Consider the following 17,506-nt stretch of genomic DNA (forward strand, 5'->3'; position numbering starts at 1 on the left):
TTTAATCTACAATACAGTATTTGCTTTATGAGAAATACACATAAACTAGTAATTGCATGTATTGTATGCTAGATCATTGAAATATGCATTATTTTGACTATCCTGTATGCTAATTTCCATAAATTCCATAAGCACTTCTAACAGAGCAAATAGGTTATGGCTTATTTGGAATTTAGTCGTCTGTAGTGATTGTTAAAGGTTTTCCCTTGGGATCATCAAACCTATCCATGGTACTGAGACTCAGCAACAACACCAAGCCAAATGCTAATATGAGCACCATCAGCAAGACTGTCATAAGACTCATCCAGACCTCTGGGGTGAAGATTCCAATGCAATCATCTGCTATAGAGAACCCATCACTGGTAACATTAAATGGTTGAAACTGTCAAAAAAAAAAATGAAAATATATACAGTCAAACCTGTCTATAAAGGACAGTCAGTGGACTGAGCCAAACTGTCCTTTATAGACAGGTGGTCTTTATATGGAGGTGGCCTAATTTATTCATTTAATCATGAATATTAATTAGGGTGGGAATTTTAAGGGAGATCATAAGCAAAACAAACCTACAATGAATTGGTCTTTTTAATAAGTCACTCATTTTCATCTGGATAATTACACAGCTTTACTTTTTTACTACAAATTATATCATGTAAATTCACTGAAACCAAGTGATTCTGCCCATGGATTCATTGGTGTATTTAATGCATAAGAACGATTGTCAACGATCGGCCGCATTGGTGTTTCAGCTCGGACTTTCACACTCTCGCCATGCAGTCTTATTCCCCAGCCCATCACAGGCGGTAATCAGTCCCATCGTTAGTATTGTCGATTGTACACTGTGACAAAATGCACAGGCAAAGTTGCCGTGTTTGAAAAAACAAACAAACAAGCATTAAAAATGAAGAAGCATCATAAAAACAAAAATTTTCTTGTTCACATTCAACAAATTATGTTTTAATGCTATAATGACTATAAACACAGAATATAGCACGGTCTGTTCAAATTATTGTCAATCAAATTTATTCAAACATCTCGTACTATGGGATGGATTCAAATCAAGTATAATACTGCAAATGCAAATCCTTAATCTATACTGCTTACGTTGACAACATTATCAATCAACCAATCAAATTTACAATCAATAGTTGAGTAAATGAGATAATACTAGCATCATATCTAGGCATAGTTAATGGAATTTTCAATCAACCAATCAAATTTACAATCAATAGTCTAGTATGATGAGATAATACTAGCATCATATCTAGGCATAGTTAATGGAATTTTCAATCAACCAATCAAATTTACAATCAATAGTCTAGTATGATGAGATAATACTAGCATCATATATGTTCTGTTGTTAATCCTTGTAAAATTCAGACAAATGCATTCACTTGGGTGATGAACACTATGCATCACCATGAATTATATCAGATATACAAACCAGTGAGTGATAATAATGTATCCTGCTTACCTGAAAACTGATATAGTCAATAAAACCAGTGAGGTTACTGTCAGATGTCGGCTCTGGTGGATTATCACAGTGGTAGGATCTGCCCATAGGTGCTGTGATATAGGCCGATTTTAACACTTCTGTTCTATCCGCCAGGTGAGATTGATTTGTATAGGTGTAACGTATCTGATACAGATTTGTCGTCCACATACCACGGTCGTTGTTCATGTACATGCTAGTAGAAAAAAAAATCTTTCATTTTAAAAACATAGTATAGAACTTGAAAATTTGTCTATGTCTGTACAAAGTTTGACTTTTCTGACGAGATGAAAATATGATGAGACATAGTACCAGACAATTCATTGCGAACCGTGTTCTGTTTCCTTGTGATATGTGTTCCAATCTAAACAGATATCTGGTTTATGTAATACTATCTCCATTAAATATTGTACTACATACAAAACATTAAAGAGACATTAGCAAAAAATAACCAAAAACTCATTTTTTGGATAATTTGTCTTCTAAAATCAATGTTTATATCATAAATGATAACAAGCTTTTTACGAAAAGTAGACAATAATATTAATTTTCACTTTTACCATGGTACCAGGGATCAACTGACTGGTTTTCCAAGTATTCATTACAAAGGCGAAATTTGATATTTTTTTAATGAACAAGCCATGCATGGCACAGTCCCTGTTAGTTATTGAATTTAAGATATATAGTTATGTTTATATTAATATAGCTGGGACATAAACATTTCAGGAATATGATTATGATTGTTTAACATTAAAATGATTGACATTTGTATCTGATCGTCAAACGAGTATTGAGAGATATTGCTCTGGAACAGCATTAATTAAAACAAAATCAGCCATTTTGAATACATGTATAATGAATATATATAAAATTTGAACATAATAAGTCAAAGCATGTCAGAGATATGGCACTAGAACTGCATTGCACTGTATAAGTGAAGTTTGATTGTGATTGGTCCAGAGATTTCTAAGATACAGGTCCGAACGCATGCACGCTCGCACACACACACACACACACAGGTCAAAACACAAGTCCCCGTTTTCGGACTGCATCCGAACAGGGACTTAAAGATAATTGGTATTTGTATTTAATATTCATTCTCCGATGATGGCAAAAAGTTAGAAAAAAATATCTTATGTTTCCACTATGGGGGCGCTCTAATTCTCTAGAGGGCGCTATAAAATGTTCAAGAATCCACTCACTTGATATCTAGAGTCAGCGTATCTTCAATGTCTGTGTAAGTAATCAGTAATCTGTAACAACATTGAAAAGTGATTAGGAATGTTATAAATATTGCATTTCAAATATTTGAGCGTTTTCCCAACCAAAAATCCCAAGATTTTCTGAATGAAGGCAATGTGTTGCTGCAAACGATTTAATCCTGGTATCACAAACATATCCCTCCTAGTTACGATACAGCTATATGTAGAGTAACTTTCAGACAATATCACACAATGGAGGAATACCCGGGGATTGTATACTGTAAAACATGTTGAAAAAGCGACATGCAATTATAGCGAATTGTGGTAAAATTATGTAATAGCGAAATATTGATTTAGCGAATCTCTCTTGTCATTGTTGATTTCTTTGTTTGGCAGCCATTTTAAATTGATAATAGAGTCATTAGTGACATCTTGAATTAGCGAATCAGTGCTCTCGCTAAATTCGCAAAAAAGACATGCTCGCGAAAAAGACATGTTTTACAGTAATTATCATATTCGTAGACACATTCTATGCATAGAGAGAGTTACTAGTAGGATTTGGTCAATTTTTGTTTAATATATAATGAAACTATTTCCCCAACTTTGAGCCAAAATGATACAAGGTTTAAGTGCATACCAATAAACCGGTCAGCAATGGGAAATTTTCAGTAAACAGAAATGCACAAAGCGATACAACAAATATATCAATAGTTTTACATGGTACATGCATCTTTTTTTATGTATACCGGGGTAACCTACATTTTGTTACAAAACAACACCACCCTGTTTGTTTACTGTGTACAAATTCTGAAAGTAGTTCGTGAAGTTTTTTGAGCCGTCAGCATCTTAGACGTCACTAAATTGCATGTGATGATTTGAAGGTGACAATATCACAATTTATTCTGAAGCATTTCCTGTTCAGATTTGTCCACAATTGCAGACTAGACTCTTGATTCCATCATATTTCCACAGCGTTCAATTGAACACTACATTCATCATCAGTGTTTAGGGTGCAATTGAAAGATAATTCGAAACGGCAAGGCACAACAATGATAGGATGTCAGAATTAAAGAAAACAAGCCATGCATGGCACAGTCCTCATTAGTTATCGAATTTAAGATATATAGTTTTGTTTATAGTAATATAGCTGGAATATAACCATGTCAGGAATATGATTATGATGATTGTTTAGCATTAAAATGATTGACATTTGTATCTGATCGTCAAACAAGTAATTGTTCACATTGAGAGATATTGCTCTGGAACAGCCTTAATTAAAACAAAATCAGCCATTTTAAATACATGTATATATCTGTAACATGATGTATAATGAATATATAAAATATATAAAAACATAATCAGTCATGCATGTCAGAGATATGGCTCCAGAAGCCCATTCATTAAAAAAAAATGGCCACCAGCCAGCCATTTTGAATCTGATCTGAAAAATAAAACTGCGTGCATCAGGAACTCGTAATGTCTAATGTATGTTATAAGTTTGAACGAAATCCATCCATAAATGCCAGAAATGCTTGATATTTGATGTTTTTTTAGCACAAAAATGGCCACCATTTGTCCATTTTTAATTTTTTTAAATTTTTTAATCTGAGATACATAATTAGCAATCAGATTCTGTAGTGCAAAGTGGAACCACTACTTACGATCGATTGGTCTCTGCACAATCTGATGTGTAGCTATCTGGTTCTATACCAGTTAGATCAATCGAAGCATGTATTTTCTTAGCAGTGTCGTTTATCTTGAACACCATACTGGCGGCGTAGAAATAGACACAGGTAGTGTTGATGAACGTGAAATTATGCTTCTCTGCTCCTACTTCACGACGAAGACGATGAGCCAGATTTAGATTCTCTGCAGCAATCATCTGTTAACAAGAAATGGACAATATTAGTGATGCACTGAACAAGGAACATGATAGCATAAATCATGTACATTTCATTTGTAATTATCATGGTTCTCGATGTATGATCTGTTTGTTTCAATCTATCGCTTTGTTGTCAGTTTGGTCTGAAATCAATATAAGAAGCAAAATGTAAATAAAATTCGGCAAGCAGACAATCTCACAATGAGAAGGGCACTGTGCGGGTTACTTCTAGTTCACAGTTCTTTTTGACACCCCAAACAGGTACATTAAATGGAAGATGACCTCAGCTTGTTAGCATTTCCTCTATATTTCATTTGTGACTTCGCTGAGTTATGCAGTGACCTCACAACGGTGTGCAGCGACCCCACAACGGTGTGCAGCGACCCCACAAAGGTGTGCAGCGACCCCACAAAGGTGTGCAGCGACCTCACAAAGGTGTGCAGTAACCTCACCAATTAGCAGAGACCACACCAAATTTTGCAGTGACCTCACCAAATTATGCAGTGACCTCACACAGTTGTGCAGTAACCTCACACAGTTGTGCAGTAACCTCACACAGTTGTGCAGTAACCTCACACAGTTGTGCAGTAACCTCACACAGTTGTGCAGTAACCTCACACAGTTGTGCAGTAACCTCACCAAATTATGCAGTGACCTCGCTAATTAGCAGTGACCTCGCTAATTAGCAGTGACCTCACATAGTTGTGCAGTAACCTCACATAGTTGTGCAGTGACCTCGCTAATTAGCAGTGACCTCGCTAATTAGCAGTGACCTCGCTAATCAGCACTGACCTCGCTAATTAGCACTGACCTCGCTAATTAGCACTGACCTCGCTAATTAGCACTGACCTCGCTAATTAGCACTGACCTCACATAGTTGTGCAGTGACCTCGCCGAGTTATGCAGTGACCTCACCGAGTTATGCAGTGACCTCACCGAGTTATGCAGTGACCTCACCGAGTTATGCAGTGACCTCACCGAGTTATGCAGTGACCTCACCGAGTTATGCAGTGACCTCACCGAGTTATGCAGTGACCTCACCGAGTTATGCAGTGACCTCACCGAGTTATGCAGTGACCTCACCGAGTTATGCAGTGACCTCACCGAGTTATGCAGTGACCTCACCGAGTTATGCAGTGACCTCACCGAGTTATGCAGTGACCTCACCGAGTTATGCAGTGACCTCACCGAGTTATGCAGTGACCTCACCGAGTTATGCAGTGACCTCACCGAGTTATGCAGTGACCTCACCGAGTTATGCAGTAACCTCACCGAGTTATGCAGTGACCTCACCGAGTTATGCAGTGACCTCACCGAGTTATGTAGTGACCTCACCGAGTTATGTAGTGACCTCACCGAGTTATGCAGTGACCTCACCAATTAGCAGTGACCTTATCAAGTTGTGCAGTGATCTCACAAAGTTGTGCAGTGAACTCACCAAATTGTGCAGTGAACTCACCAAATTGTGCAGTGAACTCACCAAATTGTGCAGTGAACTCACCAAATTGTGCAGTGAACTCACCAAATTGTGCAGTGAACTCACCAAGTTGTGCAGTGACTTCACCAAGTTGTGCAGTGACTTCACCAAGTTGTGCAGTGACTTCACCAAGTTGTGCAGTGACTTCACCAAGTTGTGCAGTGACTTCACCGAGTTGTGCAGTGACTTCACCGAGTTGTGCAGTGACTTCACCGAGTTGTGCAGTGACTTCACCGAGTTGTGCAGTGACTTCACCGAGTTGTGCAGTGACTTCACCGAGTTGTGCAGTGACTTCACCGAGTTGTGCAGTGACTTCACCGAGTTGTGCAGTGACTTCACCGAGTTGTGCAGTGACCTCACCGAGTTGTGCAGTGACCTCACCGAGTTGTGCAGTGACCTCACCGAGTTGTGCAGTGACCTCACCGAGTTGTGCAGTGACCTCACCGAGTTGTGCAGTGACCTCACCGAGTTGTGCAGTGACCTCACCGAGTTGTGCAGTGACCTCACCGAGTTGTGCAGTGACCTCACCGAGTTGTGCAGTGACCTCACCGAGTTGTGCAGTGACCTCACCGAGTTGTGCAGTGACCTCACCGAGTTGTGCAGTGACCTCACCGAGTTGTGCAGTGACCTCACCGAGTTGTGCAGTGACCTCACCGAGTTGTGCAGTGACCTCACCGAGTTGTGCAGTGACCTCACCGAGTTGTGCAGTGACCTCACCGAGTTGTGCAGTGACCTCACCGAGTTGTGCAGTGACCTCACCGAGTTGTGCAGTGACCTCACCGAGTTGTGCAGTGACCTCACCGAGTTGTGCAGTGACCTCACCGAGTTGTGCAGTGACCTCACCGAGTTGTGCAGTGACCTCACCGAGTTGTGCAGTGACCTCACCGAGTTGTGCAGTGACCTCACCGAGTTGTGCAGTGACCTCACCGAGTTGTGCAGTGACCTCACCGAGTTGTGCAGTGACCTCACCGAGTTGTGCAGTGACCTCACGGAGTTGTGCAGTGACCTCACCGAGTTGTGCAGTGACCTCACCGAGTTGTGCAGTGACCTCACCGAGTTGTGCAGTGACCTCACCGAGTTGTGCAGTGACCTCACCGAGTTGTGCAGTGACCTCACCGAGTTGTGCAGTGACCTCACCGAGTTATGCAGTGACCTCACCGAGTTATGCAGTGACCTCACCGAGTTATGCAGTGACCTCACCGAGTTATGCAGTGACCTCACCGAGTTATGCAGTGACCTCACCGAGTTATGCAGTGACCTCACCGAGTTATGCAGTGACCTCACCGAGTTATGCAGTGACCTCACCGAGTTATGCAGTGACCTCACCGAGTTATGCAGTGACCTCACCGAGTTATGCAGTGACCTCAACGAGTTATGCAGTGACCTCACCGAGTTATGCAGTGACCTCACCGAGTTATGCAGTGACCTCACCGAGTTATGCAGTGACCTCACCGAGTTATGCAGTGACCTCACCGAGTTATGCAGTGACCTCAACGAGTTATGTAGTGACCTCACTGAGTTATGCAGTGACCTCACCAATTAGCAGTGACCTTATCAAGTTGTGCAGTGATCTGACAAAGTTGTGCAGTGAAGTCACCAAGTTGTGCAGTGACCTCAAAAAGTTGTGCAGTGACCTCAAAAAGTTGTGCAGTGACCTCAAAAAGTTGTGCAGTGACCTCACAAAGTCACACAGTGACCTTACCAAATTGCAAATTTTAAATTAACAAAATCAACATTTGATTGATCAGTACCAAATACCCTTATATTCACTAACAGACAGTGATAGTAAAAATGTGTTAATAACTTATAGATAAATTATAAATGCAAAAGTCAATTTGACTATAATCATAATCTAAATTGAAATGATCACTGCAACTAAATGCATTTTCTGTGACTAGAAATTATAGTTATTCACAGTATGTAAAATAATATTGATACCTTAGAGGGTTTATCTGCCGTTAACAAAGCAGTATAAGGTAGACCTTGAGTGGATAGTTCCGTCATCATTTCACCTATTATTCGGTCAGACTCGGATAAACTATCCTTCACTGATTTATCATTGCTGAAAAAAAAAAGTATATTGTACAACATATAACAATACTCTAAACTGGCAACTAGAATCAAAATCATGATAAATATTACTTTAATACTTGCCATTCAGACAACTGAAAAATAACTGATTTGCTTTAGCAGACTTTAGTAAATATATAAGCAACATACAATTTAGTCTAGTGATGTCAAACCCAAGAGGGTTCTTGTTCTTGTGCGTGAAATAATAGAATAATTTTTGATTGATTCAATAAACAGTGATTTGTTTTGTTTTTCAGATGAAAATAAACTCAGACATAATATTTGCCCTTATATGATCTAGCATCAGCAGGTTTTGTGAAAATTTTGATGGAGCTTTGTAGGAAATATACAAATCTACCAAAAGGCAATGCTGTGACATCCAGTTTATGTCAAGGTAGACCATTCAAAAAACTAGGTACACTTGTGTATATAGAATAGAATAGAATATAATTCTTTATTAATACCGTAAAGATAATGTGACATTTCTTTTTTGGTTAACGAGTTAATAAAGTTTTTACATAGTTGTTGAGCGGATATAAAACTATCCGTGAATAGTAAGACAATTTACAATATGTAAGAATATGGCATATGTTGTTTATTTATTATACATGTATATATATATATATATATATATATATATATATACATGTATAATGCAAATTCATTGTTGAATTAACTTAGATGCGATATCGAAAATTCAAAACTGTGCAAGTGAAAGGGAGTAAATAGTTTTTTTGTTTGTTTCTTTTTAATTCAAAACAATATTTTACTCATACAGATCTCCAATTCAATTTAATCTATATATCGGTGTAAATTACTCAGTCAGCACTGCAATGCTGAAAACAACTCCTCCTCTACTGACATACTGACAAAAGTACATGCATAACGTACAAAGGTCACTATGATGAGATCATGAGATAAAACGACTTTACCTGCTATATTGCGGCAGGCGTCTGATAATCAAGTTGAATTTTTCCTTATCTAAGGTAACATCTTTCAAAGTGGTTGACTCTAAGTCAACTATTTTACCATCGATATGAGACTCCAGGTATTCCATCATATTATCTCTATCGCTGCCGATATTCACAGAGGGCAAGGTGAATGACGAGGTCGCGGATTCTAAAGATTGCTGTGAATGAAATAAGTGTTATCAATTCTCAAATGTCACTATTTTCCTTTGCTCCTTCATTGAGTATGAATACTGGCATTCACAAAGAATCTCCTCTTCTCGCTTACTTTGAATTAATTGGGGGTCATAGTAATTTGTAACAAGGGTGAATTCCCAAATATTTTCCAAAATGCATGCATGTTCATATCATTGAATATTTCACAAGACCCAAATAAAGCTATAATAATGTTCTCAGAGTGCAACATTAAGGTCAACTAATGTTCCTCTGATTAGTTTATGGTAAGATGTAAAGGTATAAAGATAATGTGATTTACTGGAGCTATTAAACCAAAGACATTTCTATTGTCTTTGATTAAACCAAATTGAAAGTAGGAGATAAATAACTATACCCCCGGGTATGTACTGGTTCCTGGTATATTGGCGGTACAGAGGTTCATTTCCTCAAACCATGCTGTTGACTTGAGTAAAGCAAAATGTTTTCAGTTCTTACCTTGAGATGTTGGAATGTATTCTTATTGCTGTCCTTGTTGTAAACATCACCATACAGTGTGAAGTCTTCAATACTTAACTGTAATGAGTAATATCAATAGTCAGACAAGGAGTTAGTGTTTTAGCAAAGGGTGTGAAAACAAGCAGCCTCTCGGCTGAGATAGCTCCGCTGTTAGCAATGCATATTTCAATTAAAGAACAGAAAGTATCATTAAAAAATGAACAATATGTCACCAAAATTAGAGAATTAAAGATATCATCATGAAATGAACAAATCTGAGAGAGGTCCACATGTATTACATACCTATATATGTAATATCAAAGCAATTGGACTTGCGGTTTTCAACAAGAAGTTGAAAATATCACTTTTTACCAAAAATTACAAAAATATTCACTAAAATTAGAGACTTGAAGATATCATCATGAAATAAACAAATCTGAGAGAGGTCCACATGTAGTACCTATATATGTAATATCAAAGCAATTGGACTTGCGGTTTTCAATAAGAAGTCGAAAATATCACTTTTTACCAAAAATGACAAAAATATTCACCAAAATTAGAGAATTGAAGATATCATCATGAAATGAACAAATCTGAGAGAGGTCTACCCAAGGTACATATACACCAAGTATCAAAGCATTCAGGCTTGTAGTTTTCAAGAAGAAGTCGACAAAGTAAAACATTGACACAGACGACGAACAATCACTCATATGATAAGCTCCGCTCGACAAAGTCGACAGCGGAGCTAAAAAAAAACTTGTAATGAAAAAAATTCTGGTCAACACGCAAAGCAGTTAGAAACGTACACATCACAGCTATTTTTAACTTTTTAGGAGTCAGAATTTAAAAAAAAAAAAAAATTATTTTATGATACACCAATTTTTGATTTCAAGCCTTACCTTGTCTTGTACAAATAACACAATGTTTTGTGGTGCACTGTGTAGAATCACATCAAGATATTCTTGCTCAAGACTGGGCAAAGAAACTGTATGACCAGCGGCAATAGGGGGTACCTGTGATAGTATGCTGTGTAAAAACAAATGGTTTAATAATGTAAGTAATTTTGTCTCATAATAATAATTTTATTATTACACAACATAGTTCATTTCGAAATTCTTATTCTGTATGTATGCAATCAAATCTATTCTAGAGCTGACTGCGTTCTGTGATGTCCTGCTTTTCAAATTACGATATGTTTGACTGACATTCACTCGAAATGGCCCTATGGGATCTTTGTTGCATATCATTGTATTTAGTTTTCAATGGATATTATTCGTGAGTAATTTCTACAGCCATGTAGCTCTTGGTTTTGTTGTACCAGTAATTCTGTTGTTTTTTTTATTATCAGTAAGGCCATTTCATCTGACGTTGGATGAACCATCAAATCTAACCATAATGAGGTCATTCTATCAGCAGTTTCAACACAAATTTATTTAGGACATAAGAACATTTAGATTCTTAATCATTGTGCCGTTAATCGAATTCATCATAACAACTACCAGTATAATTAATTTCACACTAGTATCAAACCAGTGCAGAATATGCAAATTAATTAATGTTTCTATATACAGGCAAGCCGCCGAGATGCAGGCACATGGAAACATAGTAGAAGAAATTTATGTTATACAATTATTAGGATTAATTGAAATGGTTTCAATTGGATTCCGGCCCTTTTTAACACATCAATTAATAAATGGGCAATCTTCCCAAACGTAAATTATAATAAAGGTGATCTCCGATAAAATATTAAAAATACGATATTTTCCGAAGACAAAATGACCACAAATTATTATAAATTACAGACTCACTTTGTATTTGACCACGAGACGACTGGAACATGTCCTTGTACACCAATACAGAGGCAAAATAGAGCCGTTAAAACAAAAATAGGAGACATAGTCGAACAGATACAACCTTCTTAGGTTGAGCGAAATATCGTAAATGGAGAGATCGTTGTCACATGATAGTAGGTCAAATGAACAGCGCCCTCTATAATTATTTTAATATTTATTTCTCGTTTGAACTGTTTGTGATAACATCTAACACACTCTGATGATGTATTAAAAATATATGCTGATTTAATAAATATCTTCATTTCGTTTCTATTTTTCAATGAATTAATAAATTTAGTAGAAAAAACACGTTCCAGACGACGCCCTCATCGACGATATGTCGAAATCACGAGGATACGTTACTCTCGCAAAATCCCGCGGTCGGTCTTTTCCTCGCATCGTCGTCCATCATGGGTGAGTCTACCATGTGTCTGAAATTTTACTGAAATATTTGCCCAATTTTAATAAACTAATTACCATGTTATTGACGTATAAGTTAATTAGGTATCCCTGTGCGCATTAAAGGTTTCACCGCACCCCAAATTTACGTCGAATACGCCAAATTTAGGTATTTTAGCGAGTCGACATAAGACTCGAGTTGCACAACGTGTGAACAGACTTCGCGATAGACCATTGATGTTAAAATATTGTATCCCAATGTTGATATAGAGTATAAATAAATAGCTGACAATTGACACCATATAGTATTATATATAGTTTTTGCCAATGAAGTGTTGACCTATAGATGATACAGGTCACTGTTAAAAAGCTGACTGTAAAAGTTACGTATTTTGACCCGAAAATTTAAGGTTTTGTTATTTTCGGGTGAACTTGTATCTGGTGTGACCGCAAAAAAAATCGTTCGTCGTGACATTACAAAAGACCGAACATAAAACTTGATATTTTGATGCTGCAGAACAGTGTGCCCTCTAACGGGACTGATTTTGTAGGTACTTTCCCAAAATCAAGTTGTCAGTGTGGTGACTATTTGGAAGAGAAGTGTTAAAAAACAAATTTTATGTGGGCTGGAGGGAGAATTATTTCTTTAAATCTGTGTCTGACACATCAAATTGGTTTAGAAGGCACAATGTATCAGAATCTTCAATAATTGATAATGTATCATTCTCCTGGAACCTCATCTTATCCAGCCAAGGCACGTTTGTTTTGGGTCTCCACTTCAAAGTATTGGACATTGAAAGATTGGCACCAACAATCTCTGCCATTCGAAGAGTGCTGGACTGTCCACCATTCAAATGAGAAACAAGACAGATAGAACTGCCCTACAATACATGCATACAGCCACATTTTTGCATTTCTGTTAATTTTTTTGTGAAGATTCATTGTTTCTTTTGTTATTTTTTAGGTAAGCCACATGGTCTTCGTACAGCCCGTAAGTTGCGTATTACACGACGTGAGCAGAGGTGGCATGACAATGATTACAAGAAAGCTCATTCCAGTACAGCTTTGAAGGCCAATCCATTTGGTGGTGCTTCTCATGCGAAAGGCATTGTTCTTGAAAAAGTGTAAGTTAAGCAATGCTCATTAGTATTGTCGCTAAAGATGTCTGGACACGTTTCTTAAACTTTGAGAAACCATTTTTTTTTTTTTTTAAATATATACAAATTTGAATGACAGTCATTCAGCAGTGTTCAAAGCTGTACTCTTTAGGAGATGGATATTTTCAACATTGTGAGCTGAGCCAATCAAATAATTGATTTCCTAATCAAACTTGATGTGGTGTGTGAACTGGTGGTTTAAACGTCTCTGAAAATGATTTCTCTTACTTTTTTTTCATTTGCAGTGGTGTTGAGGCCAAACAGCCCAACTCTGCCATCAGAAAATGTGTTCGTGTTCAGCTTATTAAGAACGGAAAGAAAATCACAGCTTTTGTACCAAGAGATGGTTGCTTAAACTATATTGAAGTGAGTTTCTGCTTGTCCGTAATATAAAACACTTTTGATCCACATGCTATTTTTTTTTGCATGATAGGGTCATATTTGTTGACCAGCTGCATCTTGAAGTTGTATTGTTGGCCAAATTTTGTTTGAAGTTTTGTTTGACATGTTAAAGCGGGGGGAATCACTGCCATACATTGCTTACAAACAAGCATCTACCCATGAGCCTTTGCGTTTTTAGAGTGTTATCATCGATTGGGATTCAATTTCCACACAAGCGCAGGTGACAACCCTCCCGCTTTATGTGTACTGTAATAAATATACCTGCTATAATATTCACACAAGATTCGACTTGCCAATAGTCCAACATCAACAGTTTCGTAGATTCGGTTGCGATAGTTATCAGCTTCTTTTCAGTCATGAATCGCACAAAATCAGGATGTACCACATAAAATCAATTATTTTCAAATTTGGTTCTTGGCCAAGTTACTCAAAATTGTAAAGGCTTTTAACTAAGTTTGGTCAACAATACAAGTTTGAGGCCTGATCATGCACAACATTTACTTTCTAAGCTACTATTTCAAGGAGTGAATGGTTTGATGCACAACGAGTTATCTTTATAGGTGCATGGGTTTTTTTTTTAGGGGAGGGTGTTGTTTCGTATTTATACATAGAATATACTACATTTCATATGCGAGATTGGCACCGATAATCTAGTCGGCCAACCACCACCACCAACTTTAGTTGGATTTGTTTTCCAAGTGTATGCCTACAATCACTCAATATTCCTGTATTTCCGATTAAATAGGGCAAACAAATGAGTGTATGAATGGCAAGGCTGCAATGCTTTTACTGTGTTTTGTCTTCCATAGGAAAACGATGAAGTGTTGGTAGCAGGTTTCGGACGTAAAGGTCATGCTGTTGGTGATATTCCTGGTGTACGATTCAAGGTTGTGAAAGTAGCTAATGTATCACTCTGGGCTTTGTACAAAGAGAAGAAAGAAAGACCAAGATCATAAATGATAATAATATGGTTGTAATCTAGTCTGTTTTATTCATAATTAAAGTCTGTTTTACAACTAGAAATTTATTTGTATACTTTTCATGAATGTAAAAACCATGCCAAATCTATTCAGAGCATTTTTTTTCTGCTGGTTGATTAAATCACTTTTTATGATGAATCAACTATTTTGGTCATTCAGCTTTTACAAGCTTAAACGTGCATTCCTTCATCTGAATGACAGTTCATTGTAAACTTCCTTGTATTCCCCACCCCTTTCAAGGTCTCAAAGCCATTTCAAAGCATTCATCCAAGACACAATTTGTTGAAATTACCTGTCAAACAAGCTGCTTTCCAATTGACTGTGGAATTTTGAATATTGAATGAGAAACTACTCTTGTATTATTGGGTGTGTATGGTAGGTAGTTTCACATTTGAACCTTAGTAAGCAAAGTGTTTTGAGATGCTGACCACAACTGGCATTTGCAAACTTGAACACGATTTGAAAGATTCAGCAATCTGCTGAGATTAATTTACATGCCTGGTAACTACAAAATGTCAATTGTATATTCTGAGGTGTCACAATCTTGCCTAAGGAATGAATGTAAAGCCAGAATAGGTCACATGACCAAAGAGGTATGAAACTATCCCAGTGTTCTGCATTTTGTTGACCATACTATCTTGGGAGGATTTTATTTGACTAAAAGATCCATTTAAAAGCTGAGCTTGCAGTGATTTCTATTCAACTTTTTCAATATGAGATATCACTACTTCCAGCGGAGGTTGATGAAAGTAGTCTTTTAATAGTGAGCCAAATTCCCCTATAAAGGGCCTGTATAGAAGAGTAGGCTGATATTGGAATGTTTACAAATACCAAGGTTGCCATGCATCATTTGGTTATATCTAACACGATAATCCATGTATTCTCAGGGGCAGAGCTACGAAACTTTCCATGTTACTAAGACGCACACCACTGTACCATGTATTTCTATGGGCGTGAGCTGGTTTGGAATGCCAGCCAAGAGTGAAAAATGACACAATCTCAACTTTGAAGTACCGATACTCCTGAGTAAATTTATACATGCTGCACATGTAGGGATAATCTCGTATTCAGAGGAGTCAACAACTATCCCAAAGTACAGTTTTCTAAGAGTTATTGGTGTGATGGTTGCCAGGTGCTGAAAATGCCTGTTGTCTGCCCCCAAAAGATATTGATAAAATGTGACCCAACCCACCACCCTTTTCCAGATTTCATGAGCACATTTTACTGAGCTCATAAAGTGATGGTCCTGTTTTCATGATTCTAGCACCACCAAGGCATTCATCCTCGTCATACAAGACAGCAAACTGTCCAGCAGTTAGCGCCCTCAGTGGCTGATGTAGAGATATGATACCTTGCTGTTTATCATTCACAGTCACTGTACATCGCACTAAGGGATGCACATTCACATGCTGGAAGCGGAAATCGCATTCAAACATCTTTTTTTCCAATAATTTCGGAGGACTTTGACGAATCCAATAAAGTGGCTCTGTGATCATCGTTTGATAAAATAATGCTGGATGGTGACTACCTGGCGCAACATAGATTGTTTGCGTTGTGCTGTCTTTATGACATATAAACCATGCCTGACTTTGTCCACCAATATTTGACCTTTGACCCACTGTATACAAGTGGCACCCTTTGTGATCCCCCATGATTGTTCCATCTTCAACAGACACAAAATTCCCGGAAGCAGTCTCCAAATATTCCTGTATAAAACTTTGGAATTTACGAGTTCCAATGAAACAGATTCCCATACTCTCCTTCTTTTTCACAATTCTCTCAAACCCAGCACGGAGGGCAATTTCCTTGACTTCTTTCTTCATCAGTTCACCTAGTGGGAAAATAGTTTTCTGCAATGCATTCTGGGATATCTGTGATAAGAAAAATGTCTGATCCTTGTTCGCATCAAGCCCTTTCAGCAGTGCAATCCCATTCTTTTTCACAGACTCCGGATTCGTCAAAACGGAATAACCACCACTTGTTCGTGCATAATGACCAGTGGCTAAGGCATGTGCATCAAAATTTTTCATTGCATAATTTAGAAATTTATCAAATTTAATGAGTTTGTTGCACAGTATATCTGGATTTGGCGTTGTTCCATTTTCATACTCTTTTAAGAAATTTGAAAATACATCGTGCCAATATTCTTTCACGAAACTGACTTGATGAAGAGGGATATCCAACTTGTCACAGACAAATTGTGCATCATTGTAGTCTCCTTCAGTGGAACATATTCCACTCTCATCCAGGGAATCCCAATTTTTCATAAATAAACCAGTTACCCGGAATCCTTGTCTCTTCAGTAACAATGCCGCAACACTGCTGTCAACTCCACCAGACATGCCACACACAATGTGGTGTTTCAAAAGCCTCCCTGCCATTACTGCTAGTATTACCCCTGGTAATCTAAAAATAAAGAAATAATTAAGATTGAACAAATACAGTGTAAGGCATAAACCTGGGGATGTTATAGACGTTTTATAAATATAAATTTTTATAAATCAAAATGACTGGTAGAATTTGACCAATCCAGAACCGATATAGCGACATTATCACGAATTCTAATTAATATTAATAAGCTTGTTTAATATTATTCATTCAGCAAGAGAACAATATCTCTATATGTGCTCCCATTGAGTATTGAAATAAATAATTAAGATTTTAAAAGTAAATCTTCCAAATGAAAATTGAATACAATAGAGTTTTGGGTGCTTAGCCTGAGCTTAGTGTTCAAGCACACTCTGTTAGCCTGTGCTAAAGATCTGGAGCAGGTCTTAAAAACAGGCTAGATTTTCCTAGCATCGGCAAAGGTATTTGATCTCTTAGCCCATGCTAAGGAGCTGTGTATGAACGCTACTAATACTACAATTGAATACAATAGTGTTTTAGACTTAGCCTGAGCAGAGCATTCATGCACACTCATTAGCCCATGCTATGGATCTGGACCAGGTCTTAAAAATGGGCCAGATTCAATCCATACTTAGCATTTCTTAGCC

General features: G+C 37.5%; 3 protein-coding genes across 3 annotated transcripts; 1 reads left to right on the forward strand and 2 right to left on the reverse strand.

Annotated features, from left to right (window-relative positions):
* Window positions 1-11,690, reverse strand: LOC100379057 (V-type proton ATPase subunit S1-like). The gene is made up of 9 exons (XM_002734618.4): window positions 11,549-11,690; window positions 10,640-10,766; window positions 9,741-9,818; window positions 9,054-9,250; window positions 7,990-8,113; window positions 4,354-4,574; window positions 2,693-2,743; window positions 1,473-1,686; window positions 1-382 (listed from the first exon to the last, which is right to left on the reverse strand). The coding sequence occupies exons 1-9, from the start codon at window positions 11,635-11,637 to the stop codon at window positions 173-175; spliced, it is 1,311 nt and encodes a 436-aa protein (XP_002734664.2). The 5' UTR covers window positions 11,638-11,690; the 3' UTR covers window positions 1-172.
* Window positions 11,691-11,909: 219 nt separating this feature from the next.
* LOC100376212 (small ribosomal subunit protein uS12) lies at window positions 11,910-14,553 on the forward strand. The gene is made up of 4 exons (XM_002734600.4): window positions 11,910-11,986; window positions 12,936-13,095; window positions 13,374-13,494; window positions 14,340-14,553. Exons 1-4 carry the CDS (start codon window positions 11,983-11,985, stop codon window positions 14,484-14,486), a joined length of 432 nt encoding a protein of 143 aa, XP_002734646.1. The 5' UTR covers window positions 11,910-11,982; the 3' UTR covers window positions 14,487-14,553.
* A 1,165-nt stretch (window positions 14,554-15,718) lies between these two features.
* On the reverse strand, window positions 15,719-16,891 carry LOC100366403 (mitochondrial tRNA-specific 2-thiouridylase 1-like). Its single transcript, XM_002734619.4, has one exon. It carries the CDS (start codon window positions 16,889-16,891, stop codon window positions 15,719-15,721), a length of 1,173 nt encoding a protein of 390 aa, XP_002734665.2.
* Between the last annotated feature and the right edge of the window lie 615 nt (window positions 16,892-17,506).

The sequence above is a fragment of the Saccoglossus kowalevskii genome, chromosome 3, assembly GCF_978046115.1.
Source record: "Saccoglossus kowalevskii chromosome 3, keSacKowa6.1, whole genome shotgun sequence".
NCBI classification, from domain to species: Eukaryota; Metazoa; Hemichordata; class Enteropneusta; family Harrimaniidae; genus Saccoglossus; species Saccoglossus kowalevskii.

What these genes read in the sequence shown, in the direction of transcription:
- LOC100379057 (XM_002734618.4), bottom strand. Translation starts at nt 11,637, where the DNA reads ATGTCTCCTATTTTTGTTTTAACGGCTCTATTTTGCCTCTGTATTGGT. An exon ending in TGTTATTTGTACAAGACAAG is followed by an intron (nt 9,819 to 10,639) that starts GTAAGGCTTGAA and finishes TACTCATTACAG; the next exon opens with TTAAGTATTGAAGACTTCAC. An exon ending in TTGACTATATCAGTTTTCAG is followed by an intron (nt 383 to 1,472) that starts GTAAGCAGGATA and finishes TTTTTTTGACAG; the next exon opens with TTTCAACCATTTAATGTTAC.
- LOC100376212 (XM_002734600.4), top strand. An exon ending in GGCATTGTTCTTGAAAAAGT is followed by an intron (nt 13,096 to 13,373) that starts GTAAGTTAAGCA and finishes TTTCATTTGCAG; the next exon opens with TGGTGTTGAGGCCAAACAGC. An exon ending in GTTGCTTAAACTATATTGAA is followed by an intron (nt 13,495 to 14,339) that starts GTGAGTTTCTGC and finishes TGTCTTCCATAG; the next exon opens with GAAAACGATGAAGTGTTGGT.
- LOC100366403 (XM_002734619.4), bottom strand. Translation starts at nt 16,891, where the DNA reads ATGGCAGGGAGGCTTTTGAAACACCACATTGTGTGTGGCATGTCTGGT.